This window comes from Manihot esculenta, chromosome 1 (genome assembly GCF_001659605.2).
Source record: "Manihot esculenta cultivar AM560-2 chromosome 1, M.esculenta_v8, whole genome shotgun sequence".
In the NCBI taxonomy this organism is placed as follows: Eukaryota; Viridiplantae; Streptophyta; class Magnoliopsida; order Malpighiales; family Euphorbiaceae; genus Manihot; species Manihot esculenta.
The window spans coordinates 22454724-22470920 of NC_035161.2; the positions used below are offsets into that span (position 1 = coordinate 22454724).

Genomic DNA, 16197 nt, shown 5'->3' on the forward strand with positions numbered 1-16197 from the left:
ATGAGAAAAACCTTGGCATATATGAACAAGGATCAGAGTCAGTGGCCTTTTACGAACAATAGAACCTTAGACATAAAAGGAAAAAAAGGGGAACGAATATAAAACTACAAAAATGAAGAACACTTAAAAAACAACAATGACTTTAAGAACAATACAAACTAGAAAAACGTAGAGGATCCAAATAAATTACAAAAACGTAAGGAGAGCACTCAAAGAACAACAAAGATTTTAAGAACAATAGAAACTAGAAAAACGTAGAACACTCAAACAACAATTTTAACAATATTGTTGTTCTTTACAATTACACAAACTACAAAAAGAGGCGAAAGTTTCGCGAATTATTCAAGGAAAATGAAAACCAGACACACATTGACCACATTACTTTTATGTCGCTTAATTAATACGAGATCAGCTAGAAGCTTAGCTCTGCATTCTTTGAAGAATAGCACTTCTCACAACTTCTTCGTTTGTGAGTCCATCTGGAACTCTAGCCACAACATCTTGAAGCACCATCTCCTTAATGCTTGACATGCTTGCGTGATAAACTTTAAATTCTACTTCTCTAAGCACATCCATCAATCTTGCAGCTGGGTCATTAACATCTGGGGACAGGAATCTTATCATTGCTTCTGATCCTACAATTTTCACCTCCAATTCCACAGCCTTAGCTTTATACATTGAAGATGACCCGAGGTGATCAATCATGGAATCGGTGCTTTGATTGTCAGTAACGTTTGTACTCTGGGTTTTGTTCGATACTGCTAGTAGTTTGGACTCTAGTTCATCAACTTTGGCCTTGAGCTCCTTGATGTAAGTAACTGCATCAGCTAGGAGAGAAGCTTTATCCATCTTTGACACATTAGGAACTACAGATCGGAGTGCATAGAACCGATGATTCAGCCTCTCTCTGCGCTGCCTCTCCGCTTCAACATGGTTCAAAGGCAATTCCTTGCCGTTTAGTTGCTTTCTTCCTCGTTTTTTGAACCGATCAGTATTTCCAGCGGCAAAATTGCCGTCAGAATCAGAACGTGCCGAGTCAGATGATGAGCGACCTTGACCAGTGGCATCTTTCTTTTTGGCGGCTTCATTTTGCTTTTCCGTAGATGTTTCCTTTTGAGAAGCTGAAAACACGCTAATATCAAGGAAAGAAGTATTAGGAATATGAAGCTGAGACTCATGGCTTAGATCCTTTGAGACGAAACAGGCTGTCTCCCCCCCGAAGAGCGATTTGCAGAGTTGCACTAGGCTCCAATCTCTATCGATCGTAATTGAGGAGCCCAATTCAATAACTCCACAAGAGGTTGAAATACAGGCCAGTGTCTGCAACCCATGCATACGAGCCTCTTTAACTCTCTCACACTCGTACATCTGTAACTCATGGCTACCTGTCAACCAAATAAAAGCCCCGGAGCCAAATGTGCTGCCAAGAATTCCATCCTCAACATGGAATGACCGTGTTACTGATACTGTGTAAAACCATTCATAGTCAATAACATCCACGTCTGCGAATCTGTCCATATCCATATCATCACTGAAAGGAGTTTGGGATTCTTTGTTAATCATCTTTCTTTCAAGATTGAACCCGAATTTGGGTTGGTTCTGCTTGTTGCAAGCTTTGGCAGCAAATTCTTTGGCTCCACGGAAATGACCATCAGCCCACGACAAAACAAGGCGGCCAGTGACATCCTTGGAAACCTGCCAGAGTATGGCGTAGACCCACCATTCAGGCCGGCTTTGGAGGATGAACTGGAGGCGTTGTTGGAGTGGGGGTGAGGAGTCTTGATAAAACGACATAAAGGAGGATGAAGATGATGGGGACGCTATCTCCTCCATTGCTATCTTTTCCTCGCACCTTAGTATTTCAGTTGTATATGTTCTTTTTGCTTTTGGTAGAGCTAGCTAGAGTTTGCTGAATAAGAATTCCACCAAAGTTTGAGTGATAGAGAGAGGGTAGGGGAAGCGGGAGAAACGTGGGAAGATGGTTAACAAAGGAAGCTTGGGGCTATTTAAATAGAGCCATTCTCCTTTTCCTTTCCACTAAATTTACATTTTTGAAGCTCAAAGGGCCGGTGTTTTTATTTTTTTTTTTTGGTCAAAGAAAGGGCCAGCTGAATTAGCCTGCTTTGCCCAACCACATCCAAATGTGTTACTTATTTTACTTACATTTGAACATGATACATTTATCACACTAAAAGCTATTATATTAAATATAAAGGTCCATAAATTATTATAGAGGCTAATATATAAATTAAATATATTATTAAGTTCGTACCTTATTTTTTATATTATTTTAAAATAATATATTTTGCGTGATAAAAAATCTATTAAGTGCATATATTACATGAATTATTTTGCAGGTAGATAATTATTAATATTATGAATTTCAAATAAAAAAGATATGTAAGTGTTTCATATAATATGTGATCTTGCCGACATTTGCTTAGATTTACATATAAAATTATGTCGAAAGAGATTTCTACATTGCGATTATATATAGATTTTGTCGAAAGAGATTTCTATATTGCGATTATATAATATAAGAGCCGTCATTGTATTGTAATTTTTATGTATTTCTATATATTATTATATTTATTGTTGAGTTCAATATGTATGCTATTTTAATTTAATTATATATTCATACTATATCACATCAATAATTCAGTAACGTATTATGTATATATTCGTAAAGTCTTTAAAGTTAAAGATCACACAGCATTATAAATTAATTTTAAAATTAAAGATCGTAAAAATAATAATTAAAGTTTCACCACAATATATGGGATTTAACCCTTAATTTATAATTTTTTTTGGATGAACTTAATATTTTTCATAATAATGAATCATTACAGCAATGGTTATTAGTGTATACAATCCCACATTATAAGTTGTAATATGCATAGTTGTGAAAATTGGACCCTAATCAATTAATCGGATTAATTTTAAAAAAAATTGAATCAAAATTTGATTAAAAATTCTTACTTTAAGAAAACTGATATAAACCGGTGAGAATCAGCAAGTTCACTTGAGAGAATTAGTAAGTTAACCATTGAACCGCAAACCCCTGCAGTTTAAATCAGATTTTTAAAATCAAACTAATTAGAGGAAAAATAATCCTATTGTTGCAACAAAAATCGAACCCAGGAACCACTAACATTTTTTTCACCGCTTGTGCCATTTGAGCTAGTACAAGTATGGATGTTTGTAAAATAAAAGCATATAAACGTTTGTTATATGATTTCAATTAATATTTATTTTCTGTTGTTATTACAAAATTTTAATGGAAAAATTACTTTTTAGTCCTTAAAGTATAGCGTAATTAACGAATTCATCCCTCTATTTTTAGAACCACACTTTCGTATTTGAGGTTTAGTTCCGTCAAAATTAGAGGTTCTTCCGTTAAAAATACCATTAGTGATAGGAAAAATGACCGAATTATCTTTTCTAGAACCCAACACTTTAGTCCCTGAAATTTAATTCTTACAAATCTATAGGTCCCTCCCTCAAAAAATTGAAGGAAAAAATATGTTTTCGTCCCTAAGATATTACATAATTAATAAATTTGTCCCTTTATTTTTCAAATTCAACACTTTAGTCCCTAAAGTTTAATTTTATCAAAATTCAAGAAAGAAAATCTCAAACTCAATTTTCATAAGTAAATAAAAATTTCAATAAATTTAAGATTCAAATTCATAATAAAAATCAAAATATATAAAATTTAAATTATTAAAAATAAAAAATTAAAATTCAATAGAAATTATTTTTGTGATGTCGTTTGCTGTCGATCACTGCTCGTCATTTGAAAACTTTATTAAAACGTTTCTGACATTTTAAAAGGTCTACTCGTTAATTTTTTCGTTAATTTTAGTCGTTAAGTATTATAAAAAAAATCTAAAATACCCCTACATATTAAGGCTAATTAGTAAACTTTTTAATAATTTGAGGGACCAACTAATAATTTTATATCCACTATTAATGAATGGACAGGCGGTCCTACCTGAGGAAAGGAATACTCGAACACTAGGTCACCGACTCTTCATCAAAACTCGCCCTTTTCTTAATAGAGCGGGTTTTCACATAAAGTTATCGTTAGCAAGCACAATCCAGTAGTCTCCCGCTACGTGTATAATCACGGGATCACCAACCAATTAAACCGGCGAGATCTCTTATCAATTATTCGGCCATATCATTACCGGATTTGCAGGAAATATTATAATTAATTTCATGCTCTTATAGTATAAAAGCCAATAATCACAAAGACAAAGGTATGCTATTTTATTATAAACTACACTTGAATTCTAAGCAATTCCTTATTTTTTCAATTTATTGACTTAAAGAATCGAAATGGCCACTGTAGACGTCATCCACCTCATTTTCTCTTTTTTGCAAGTGGACCAAGCAAATCATAGTTTCATTTCGGTCAAATCATTAATTTGGTTTCAACAATATCAAATTTATTTTAAAATTTTTTTATAAAATATATAAAATAATAATTATAATAAAAATATTACAGTTACATTATAATATTAATTTAATAATAAACCGATTAAATCCCAATTCAACTTTAATTGAATTTTAAATCCTTTGAACCTCAATTTTTATCGGCTAAATGGCCAGACCTGGTCTGGAAACAGTAGTAATTTACTGACAATGTATCGACCGATGCTCATATTCTCATTACTAAATGTGACGCTATCTAATAGAGAGTTGGTAACGACGACATTAAAATAAATATTTATGCCAAGTATAAATATAAATTATCGATCACCGTTAAAATTATAGGTAATTCAAAATAAAAATTTTAAATTACGTTTAAAAACATAGCAATGCATTTAAGCAATAGCAAATTATTGACCACATAATTGATGACGGATAATGTAAAATATAAAATTTAAAATATAGGAATACTATGGATGAGATGTTGAGTAGCAAATTACCAACTATAGGTGTGTTAGTAAATAAATTTGAATATTGAAATAAGTGCCTATGACATGGTGCGGTAGCTAATTACCAACTACAAAGATTTCGTAGGTAATTTTTCTTAGTGAAAAAATATTAAAATACTTACTTTCATAATTTTTATATAGGTAATATAAATAGTAAAATTAAAATATTAAAAATCTTACATACAATATGACACGACACCAAATTATAAGTGTTTTATAGGTAAGTTTATTTAGTAAAAAGATATTTAAAATATTATCTACCAATGTGGTGCGATAACAAATTATTAACGATAGAAGTGTCATAGGTAATATTGCTTAGTAAAAGAAAATTGAAATAATTACATACATACCTATTTGACATTCATACCTATATGTTGTAGGTAATATTGCTTAGTACAAAAATATTGAAATAATTTCCTATTTAATTTTCGATTATAGATAATATAAGAGGTAAAATTAAAAATATTGAAAAACTTATCATGCATAGTAGCAAATTACCCACTATATATACCGTAGGTAAGTTCATTGAAAATTTTACTTATGCTATAGTGTGACAGTAAATTACCTACTAAGAAGGTACCATAGGTAATTTTACTTAGTAAAAAGAAATCAAAAAAAATTACCTGCATAGCTGTCGCTCATAGATAATATAATTGATAAAAAATAAAAACATTATAAATATTACCTACAGCAGGGTGCGGTAGCAAATTACCAATTACGGAGGTGCTATAGGAAATTTTGCTTTATAAAAAGAATATTGATACCTATATAATTTTTTAGGTATAAATAATAAAAGAGATAAAATTAAAAATATTGAAAATCTTACTTACGACACGGCATGATAGAAAATTATCCACTATACATGTGTTCTAGATAAGTTTATTTGACAATGCCAAAGTAAGGGAAGATATAGTAAATTTATGTGTAGAAAGGATGTAACAGTCCAGTCCAAACTGACCCAAATAACTTTAGAGTCTATTTTTCACTTGATTCAAAATGGTTAACCCAAATTATTTAGTAGTTTTTGACCTACTATTTTATACGATTCAAATTTTTAGTAAATTTTTAATATGGGACGTGATAATTTTCTCCTACTCAATTTCGCAACATCTCCATTGCGATCTTATTATGCTGAATTAGTTACAATTACTATGCCAAGATCAGATCTTAGGTATTGTAGTTCGCTAGTACCTCAGGAACTCCATCTTATTTCACATGGATAGCTCTTTCCTTGTAAGCCTACTAACTGTGCACAATTTTCTGATCCAAAATGGCTCTGATACAATTGTAAAAACCTAGCCCAAACTGACTCAGATAATATTTGAGCCCATTTATTTGCAGAAGTATAAACTTTTTGGCATGAAGAGCCATGATTATCATGTATTTATGAAAAGGTTATTACTCATTGCATTTCGTGATCTCTTTCCAAATAAAATTTGGTAAGCATTGACCGAGTTGAGCTTGCTTTTCAAATAAATTGTACAAATATTGAGGTTCAAGATATGAAACATCTAGCTGGAGAAATTCTTATCATTATTTGTAAATTAGAGTGTATATTTTCTCTTCCCTTTTTTTGACTCAATGAAACATTTTCCCATCTATTTGCCTTATAAGGTAAAAAGTACTAGTTCGATACAATTTGGATAGACATATCCTTTTGAGAGGTAATAAATATTAACTATTCCTTTTGTCTTTTTCTCCACTTTATCAAATGTATCATACATCTTTGTAAGATACTTTTTGTCATTTTTTAAAATTTTGCGAAACCTAAAGCAAAATATAAATAATAAAGTAAAAGTAAAAAGTTCAATATATTATGCGTACCTAGTTGAATAAGCATCTAAACTTTATGCACACTATTTTGAACTTTATATAAGAACACGAGATCGACAAGTATACTATAATGATAATAGTGGGGATGATGCTACAATTCAAGATAATTGATTAGTATTTAAGTATTATGGTTGATCACATGATAGAGTGAAAATGAGGTTATTGTTTGATGATGAATATAAGACCGCACAAACATATATCCTATTAAATTATCATGAAATTGACATATTTCTTAAGTTCATATCTATACTTTTGTGTAAATAACTTTATCTAGTTGTATATTTACTTTTTGTCTAACAATTATAATTTAACTGTATCTATAGTTTATTTCTAAATGAGGTGCTACAAGTTTCGCAAAATATTAAAAATGTAGAAGATTTTAGTTTTTTTTTTATTGAAGTACCTGCACATCTAAAAACAGTGAGAGTCTGATGATGAGAATCACATTATGAGTTTGGTACACGTAAAATTAATTTTTAAGATTTTAAAGCCATATTTTATGCTATGAAAAAAATAAAATTAAATAAAAATAATTTATTTAAGTAATAAATTAATTAATTGAATAATTGAATTGAGAAAAAGAACACGTAAAATTAATTTTTAAGATTTTAAAGCGATATTTTATGCTATGAAAAAATAAAATTAAATAAAAATAATTTATTTAAGTGATAAATTAATTAATTGAATAATTGAATTGAGAAAAAGAAAAGAAAAGAAAAAAAAGAATTTAAAAAAATAAAAAGGAAAATATAAATAAAAATGAAAAATAAATAAAAAATAAAAAAAAGAAAAGAAAAGAAAAGAGGAGCACGCTGCTCCTCCTCCTCCTTCTTCTTATTATTATTTTCCTTTTTTTCTTCTCTTCCTATTTAAAATTATTTTTTTCTTTAAAAATCCTAATTAACAATTATTTTCTCTCAACTCTTTTTTTTGGCAACTATCCTTCACCCTATAGCTCTCCAAATTCTCTCAATTTTGCTCCAAGAAAATTAAACAACAAGTCTCTCTCTTTAAGTCTTCAAGCTACTTCATTTGATTTTTCTATGGCATAAAAATATTTCTTTTACATGTCCTTTAATTGATTTGAGTATATTGAGTATCTCCCAAATCAATTTAGATGTAAAATTTGATGACAACACAAATTTTATGTATAAAATTATATGAGCAATTAAACCAATTCGGGTTCTCCATATGGATCGAGAAAGATTATGGCCTCTAAATATTTGTCTTAAATTTCTCATAAATTCTCTTCAAATTTTATAAATTATTCTTATTTTTTAATTTTATTGGATTAGTTATAAATTTTTAAAATTACGGAGACAAATCTACAATTTGAGCAAATTTTTGAGCGAGTTACAGTGCAGTATTTAAAATTTCAAAGACCCATGACTTGACTTTCAAATCACCAAATGGGGTAATTAATTCTTACGTCTAAAATTAAGTTTAAAAAGTGCACTATAATTATAATTGGAGTTTTTCATGTTTCTACTTCTAACATAGTGCTATATCACAAATAAAATTGGTATGCAGATCATAATTTGTATTACGAGGGATTGGAATAACTTATAAAAATATAAGTCTTTTCAGAGTCTTTCATTTTCCTCAATTGCATTCAATGTGTATAGGTAACTCACATAGAAGTTCATAATTTTCAGAATATGTTTGCTATTTTTCATTGAATTTTGAATTTTAGTTCCAAAATTATTGACAATTAGGTAGAGAATTTTAGAATGACCAATATTTGTGTTTTTATATTATTAGCTATTTATTTCTAAATTTTTTTGTGTTTGGATCTTTTAAATCATGTTATTAACTTGTGTTTGAGTATTAGAATAGGTGGTACAGGGCGACTAGAATTTTCTTTTAGCGGCTAATATTGGCTGAACCGCTCTATCATAATTAGGAGATTTGATTTTTTTTTTTTCTTGTTTTCTTAGATTTATTTTTCTTTAATTTTAGATTTAAATAGTTATTTAATTGGTATAACTACCTTAATTTTTATTATTCTTTATCTTATTTAATTTATTTTTGTCATATTTTAATTTATCTCTTGCCATATTTTATTTTATTTTATTTTATTTTCATGCCATATTTAATTTATTTTCTTCTTATGTTTACATAATTTCCTTCCTTATCTAGTTTTATTACTTGCCATATTTATGAATATCCCTTCCATATTAGAGTTAATCTCTTACCTAAATTTAAAAAAATAAAAAATATCTCTTACTTTTTTTTATTAATTTCTTTTCATAATTAAAAATATTTATTTTCATAATTAATTTATTTCTTTCCATGATTGAATATGAACTTTTAAAGTATACGGTGAAAGTCCATTTAGACATGGAGACCCATTGAAATGTCTTGAAAGCCCTTTACAAAGGCTAATGGGCCAAGAGCCTTGTAATAACTTATGTTTAACTAGTGAATTCTAACATTTTTTATGCATTGATGGGTGTTGAGACTATAAAAAGTAATCTATTAAAATATTAAAAATTAAGAATTGTGTATTATGGTATTAGGATCGAATCCATATAGAATTGACACTATAATTTTCCAAACAATGACTACAACAAATAAATAATGAAAATAAAATAAGGGGAGTTTTTATAACGAGTGAAATAAAAATTAAAATAATTAAAGAAAGCGATAATTAAAAGAAAAATAAATCAATGTAAACAAGTTCTAGTTGAAGTGTAGGATCCATTTCAGTTTGAAAATTGATCATCGATACTTGATTCTTTTATTCGTTTCAATAAATTAGTTTTGGTTATGGAAGACGCTCCACATAACCAAATCTCTCCTTAGATTTACATTAATTAGGAAACGTACGCTAATTAATCCTTAGCCAACAAATTGTCCAAAGAACGTCCTTAGAATTTTTACTTATCAACTGTTAACTGCTTTAAATAATAGAGAGACCTAATTCTAATTGACTAGCTGCGTGGTGAGTTTGAGTTAGATTATACAATTTATTAGTTGTTACAGTAATTGTTACTTATGTTTGAATAACCTAAGTAATAACTAACAATATATTACTTTGAAATCAATAACAATGAGCCCTATTGATCCAAATAGCAAAGCAATAAAGGACAAAAGATGCCCGGTTTAGCGCCAATGCCAAATGCTGGATGCTTGAAGGCTATGAAGATTTGACCCCCATGCTAGCAGGAGCAGTTTCAGATAGGGTGGGGGCAGTAGCAGGAAGCTTAAAAGCTGGGGTAGAAGCAAAAGCACCCAAAATAGAAGACTTGGGCTAAAAAAGAGCCGATTCTTCTACCACAGATGGAGATGGGGGAGAGGGAGGAAGCATGATCACCTCTTTCGTGTTGTGAGCACGCTTAGCATGGGGACTAGTAGCCTCAACAACAACCTTGCCCTTGCCTTTGCCTTTGCGGGCAGCACGCACTGCTTCAGTAAATTTGCTTTGAGACCCAACCATATCTGCAAAAAAGGAAAAAGTAAGCAGGGCAGTTTGAAATTTTAGAAAGGCAAAAAGAGAAATACCCTGATTTTTAGCCAAGGAAGTGCCTTTCCTAAGGCTAGGAAAGCTTGACGGGTAAGGATCCCAAGTCTAGCTTGCTTATAGATGGCTCTGCCAAGATAAGATGACATTCTTCATTGCTGGGTTATGTCCATTTTCTTCAGGGATTTTGCCTTCGTTAAAAGAAAGGCTAAGGCTTCGTCCTCCTCCTTCCTCAAATGGACCCCATCCTTCTTCAATTCCACCCAATAGTGTCAGCTTATTTGGAGGTGGCCAAAACCCCCCGGCGTTTGGTGATGAAGGATAAAAAATTTATTTTTCCACCACTTCAAGGATGAAGGTATACAATCAAACAAGGTTGAGTGCTTCTGATTACTAAAGTACCAAAATTCTTTGTTCTTTTGAGTACTCGACTAGTACAATTGGGAGAAAAGTGCTACACTAGATTTAATGTGATTATTGAGATAAACGAACTAGAAAGCTACCAGGATTCTCTAGCTATTAGGATGCAGCTGGACAACCGAAAGCTTGTGGAAATGTAGGACATCCATACAAAAGGGGTCTAAAGGGAACCAGAGGCCCGCCTTCAATTGCTCCTCAAAAGCAATAATAGTATCCTTAGTAGGAATCAAGTCACTCGCACGGACATGAGGAGAAGGAGCAAAGACACAGAAAGCCTCTGGAAGAATGTGATAGGTATCATAGAGACGGTCCACATCACGCTCTGAAAAGACAGACAGAGTATCACTAATCAAGCGCCTTCATTTTTTGGAGCCTCCCTCAATGGAATGATAGGGGTCGAGGCGTGGATGGAGGGCATCATAGGAGGAGCTAGAGGTAGAACCCTTGCTGGGGGAAAGGGAAAAAGGAGTATTCCTGTTCATACTGAAGGAAGTAGAAATTACCAAAAAAGAAATTGCAAACAAGTTCTTCTGAAAGTAAAGGATTATAAGAGGTCGAAAAAATGATACTTGGCGAAAAAGAAAGGCTTTTATAAGATGATTTTCAACGGTGGACTTTAAATGTAGTGTGATAAGTAGTGCAATCATCATTGAAGGACTAGATAGGCAAAATGGCGTGAGTAGCAAAAAACCAATCTCAGTAGGACATGTGCCCCAGGTCTCGAGAATAGTGATCTCCTTCAAATTTGAAGAATCAAAGACCATCGGGGAGACATCTGATATTACATAACAACCACCAAAAGTAAGCCATGAGCTATCACTATGAGATATGTCCATGTGGCAAGGAGAAAACATGGTCCAAACCGAGGAAAGGAAGATCCGGATACCATAACACCTGATGCATCATCAAAACTTGCCCTTCCCTTGAACGAATGAGTCTTGGCACGAAGTTACCGTTAATAAGCATAGTCCAGCGTATACCCATTATACCTATAATCACGGGATCACCAATTTATTAGCTGGCAATATTCCTTATCCAGCAGCCGGCCACATCATTGTCAAATTATCAAAAAATTCTGTATTTATCACCACCTTTTTACAATATAAAAGGAGAAAGATCACAAAGGCAAAGGCACGCTATTCTCTAACACTAAATCTCTAAGCAATTTCTTGCATTCTTTCTACTCAAGGAATAGACTTTTAGTTCCAGTTTTGGTTCCTGCAAGGAATCATCCCGGAACTGGAACCACACACCCCTATAGTAAAAAACGCTTCATAGAAAAAGCATATAAAAAAATAGTTCTATATGTTTTCGATTTCGGTTCGGTTCTAGTATTAGTTCTTTTTTTATTCTATTTGGGTATAATTTTCGGTTTCTATAATAAGATTTAAACTTAAACGAAAAAATTAAATACTTATAACATAGTGCTAATATTATTTATATCAAACTAACAAGTCTCACATTATAACTTCAAAATAATATCAAATATCCACAATATTATTGATGTAGCTGAGATTAGATTGATGACGTGGTAAGAACAACACTGTGATGTGATTGACTAGAACCTGCGAGAGAGGAAACTTGAGGTGGTGGTGGGTGCCAATGACAGCCACTCCAATGCTCAAGTTAGTATCTTGAAGAGAGAATGCAATGGATTACTTAGAACTTGAGTAGTATTAGAGATAACGTAGCTTTGCTTCTGGGATCGTTCTCCTTTTATACTGTAAGAGGATAAGGATAAATATAGTATTTTCAGAAAATCTAGCGATAATGTGGTCGGCTGCTTAATAATGGACATTGCCAGTGTAATACCCGGCTAGACTCCGGTATCGGAATTCCTACCGTCCGGTGGAATCTCGGATGTCGGAGACCTCTAGAAGGGTAAAACCATGTTTTCATAAAATGTTTTAATGTATTTGATGATTTTAAGTAAAAAGGAAAATGAGTTTTTGCATGAAAACAACCTTGGAGGAAAACCCAGGTTCGGCCGCCGAACATGCAGGCATTTCTGGTGTGCCTTAGGCCCCCGAAGGCATAGGTTGAGGAAAGTCCAAGTTCGGCCGCCGAACCTCAAGTTTGGCCGCCGAACATGGCATGCATGCGGAGGCACGTTCGGCCCCCGAACGTGGCCTGGCCAGCCACTATAAAAGGGTCCCTTAGCCGAAAACGGGCGAGCTTTTTCCCCATTTTCGGCCAAGGTGAGCTCTCCACCGTCCCTCACCAATCTTTGAGTTCTTCCTTCAAATCTTTCACAATTTTCACAAGTTTTCATCTTGTTTTGAAGATTTTCAAGTTTTGAAAAAGTTTTGAGCTTGGAGACCCAAGGAAGTTGAAAATCTCCCATCTCCAAGATTAGGTCGTCTCTCTCTCGATCTTCAAGAGGTAAGAGCCGATCTTAAGCTCATTGCATGTTTTAAGTAAGTTTTATGAAGATCTATGGGGTAGAATGCATGTTTAGCTTATGGTTAGGTTTATGAGTTTATGTTGTGTTTTTGAACAATGTGGCTTGCAAATGCATGTTTGATGTGTTGTAGATGGGGTTTTAGATAGTTTGAAGCCCCTAGGAGCTTGTATGCTTGAGTATGTGTGTTGTAGAATAGGTTTATGCATGATTGGAAGTTTTGGAGGCAAATGTGCATAGAGGAGCCAAGTTTCTGCCCTTTGGCAGAAACCAGGTTCGGCAGCCGAAGGACTTTCGGCCGCCGAACATGGCTGGGGAGGCAAGCCTTTCGGCTGCCGAAGCCTGCCCCCGAAAAGAGACTTTCGTCTCTATCTGGGACTTTCAGCCTCCGAAGATGCCGCCGAACCTGCTTGGGTTTCAGCTCTGGAGGGACTTTCGGCCGCCGAAGGTGCCGCCGAACCTGCCCTGTTCAGCCTTCCTTTGCATGTTTTTGCATGATTGTTTTGAGGTGTTTTAGGGGGTTTTTGGGGGATGCTTTTAGAGTTATGTTCTAGTTGTTTGGTCCCTCATTTGAGTCCACCTGTGTAGGTTCGGACCCGAGGAACCGAGGACCCCAGCAGTGAGTTCAGCTGCTTCTGAGTCAGTAGAGCTTCAGCCAGAGGTGAGTAGAATAAACCTTTACGATTTAAAGCCAATAAATTATAAAGTTTTTAGCATGTTCATGCATCATGAATGCCATGTGATGAATTAGGTTGTTTGCATTAGAATTCACGAATATGTTGCATTGCATTTATGATGTTGATGTGGATTGGTTATTGGATGATCCTTTAGTCCTCATATGGTATGATGATGTTACGGCATGATATGGTATGGAAGTCCAGGTTGTACCCATTCTACGTCCCTGGCACTATGTAAGAGAAAGTCCAGGTTGTACCCATTCTATGTCCCTGGCACATTAGAATGTTATGATATGTTATGTTAAGAGAAAGACCGGTTGTACCCATTCTACGTCCCGGCATTTTGGAATGTAGAGGACTATTGGTGACAATACCATCCGAGATGTGATTTGTTGTGATGTGTTGCATTACATGATGGCATGAGAATTTAAATGTTGTTTTTCAATATTCTGCTCACTGGGCTCTAGTAGCTCACCCCTTTTCCCTAATCCCCCAGGATTGCAGGCACGGGCTAGACAGAGAAGTCAAGAAGAGTAAAGTCATATGTTTGTAATAGATAGAAAGTGGACATGATAAATTGTAAGATGATGTAAAGTTGAATAGTCATGTTATGTATAATGATATTGAGGATTAGAAGTTGTGCTTGACCCTATGGGTATTGTTATCCCTTTTAATACATGATCTTAGATGTCTTATGATGTTTATGTAAACAAACTCAACTTATGTTGTATCGCCCATTGGGGCATCGATGAGATCCCACAGAAGGGTCAATATTTATGATTATGTCTATGTTCAGTGCATGCACAGGTTGAGTTTGTTGTATGAGAGAATGTATGAAAGAAAAGTTTTAATTTTTATGTATGATTGTTGATCATGTATGGGATTAAACAGGTTTACAGGTTACATGTCAGGCTTGCTACGGGTCCTGGCGGCCTTAAGCCGATCTGGATCCTAGCGCCGGTAGCGGTCCGATTTTCGGATCGTTACAGAATGGTATCAGAGCCCTAAGTTCATATGGTCGGACCTAGAGTGTCGGGCTCATAGATGTTATAGAAGGTTAAGCACAATAGGAAGATCATGTCCACTAGGATAGGATGTGGAGTCCTGTCTTGCATGATGATGTGAAATGCCATGATTATATGCAAGTGCATTAATGATATGTGATGTATGTGATGAGGGTTCATGTGTGCCCACATGAACCATATGATGCTAATGTTTGCTTGTTATGTGCTGCCTTTTAGAAAACAGGATGAGGGGAACTCGTCGATCTGCACGATTGACTGGAGTACCACCTGAGGATGAGGGCACGAGCGCCCGTCCTCCTGCATTGCCTAGGGCAATGTCATGTAGATCAAGCAGAGAAAGAGTGTCAAGGGACCCTAGAAGGTCTTTTGATGCTAGCAGAAGGGGGACAGATAGAGGAGGAAGTTCTTCAGATGTGAGGGAGGTTATGGAAGAGGACCAGAGGAGGGATGGGAATCTGGATGTCAGCATGACGGAAAAAGGGACAGGGGAGTCTCAGGGAGGCGCTCAGGCCTCGGGGTATGGTTTTCCACCCCATTATCCACCCTTCCCACAGGGTTCAGGGTATCCGATGGGAGGCAAATCGGATTACTCCAGCTTTAACCCCTACCCTACCTACATGCCTTATCCACCTTTCTATCCACCTCACCCCCAGTACCCAGCTTATCCACCCTCACCCTTTTATCCTCACCCGGCAAACCCCACCTCGGGGAATGCTGCACCTCCACCTCCACCACCTACAGAACCAGCAGCCCCAGTTACTCAACCTTCTAGACCTAGCTCAGCCAGTGGGAGCAAGGTCAAGATGACCGACTACATGAAACTAGGTGCTCCTCAGTATGAAAAAGGGGATGACCCATTTGTGTATCTTGAAAGGGTTAAGGTGATCACAGATGAGATTGGGGCTGATGACAGTAGAGCCATTCAGATGGCTGGGTTCACGCTTAAGTGCAAAAAGGCACGAGAGTGGTTCAAGAATTATGTGAACCCGAGAGTGGACATCATGTCTTAGGAGGAGTTTGCAAATGAGTTTGCAGGATGGGCTTTCCCAGATAGTTCAAGGGAGCTGAAGATGATAGAGTTTAAGCAGTTGAGGCAGACTGATGAGATGGGTGTAGAGGAGTTCACAGACAGATTCTTAGAGCTGTTGCCATTTGCAGGGCAAAATCTTGACTCGGACCAGAAAAGGTCAAGGAGGTATATCATGAAACTCCACTCTAGATATTCCTCCTTGATCCAGTTAGCAGATAGGGAGAGCTTCCATGCCATAGTGGATATGGCCCGAAAAATGGAGGCCAGTGCCATCGTTCAGGGAACAGTCAGACAGTCAGTGGCACAGTCTTCTGGTTCCAAGACCCCAGGCTCTTCTTCTCTGAGTGCAGCAGCTTCAGGTAGCAAAAAGTGGAGTAACACCACTAGGAAGCCGAAGAAGAACAA

The 16197-nt window shown here is 34.8% G+C and overlaps 1 protein-coding gene across 1 annotated transcript; it reads right to left on the bottom strand.

The window, feature by feature from the left end:
* Positions 1 to 203: 203 nt before the first annotated feature.
* On the bottom strand, positions 204 to 1961 carry LOC110627829 (transcription factor MYC2). The gene has a single exon (XM_021774203.2). The coding sequence runs from the start codon at positions 1831 to 1833 to the stop codon at positions 421 to 423; it is 1413 nt and encodes a 470-aa protein (XP_021629895.1). The 5' UTR covers positions 1834 to 1961; the 3' UTR covers positions 204 to 420.
* Positions 1962 to 16197: the final 14236 nt, after the last annotated feature.

Excerpts from the sequence above, each read along its gene's own strand:
- LOC110627829 (XM_021774203.2), bottom strand. The coding sequence starts at position 1,833 with ATGGAGGAGATAGCGTCCCCATCATCTTCATCCTCCTTTATGTCGTTT.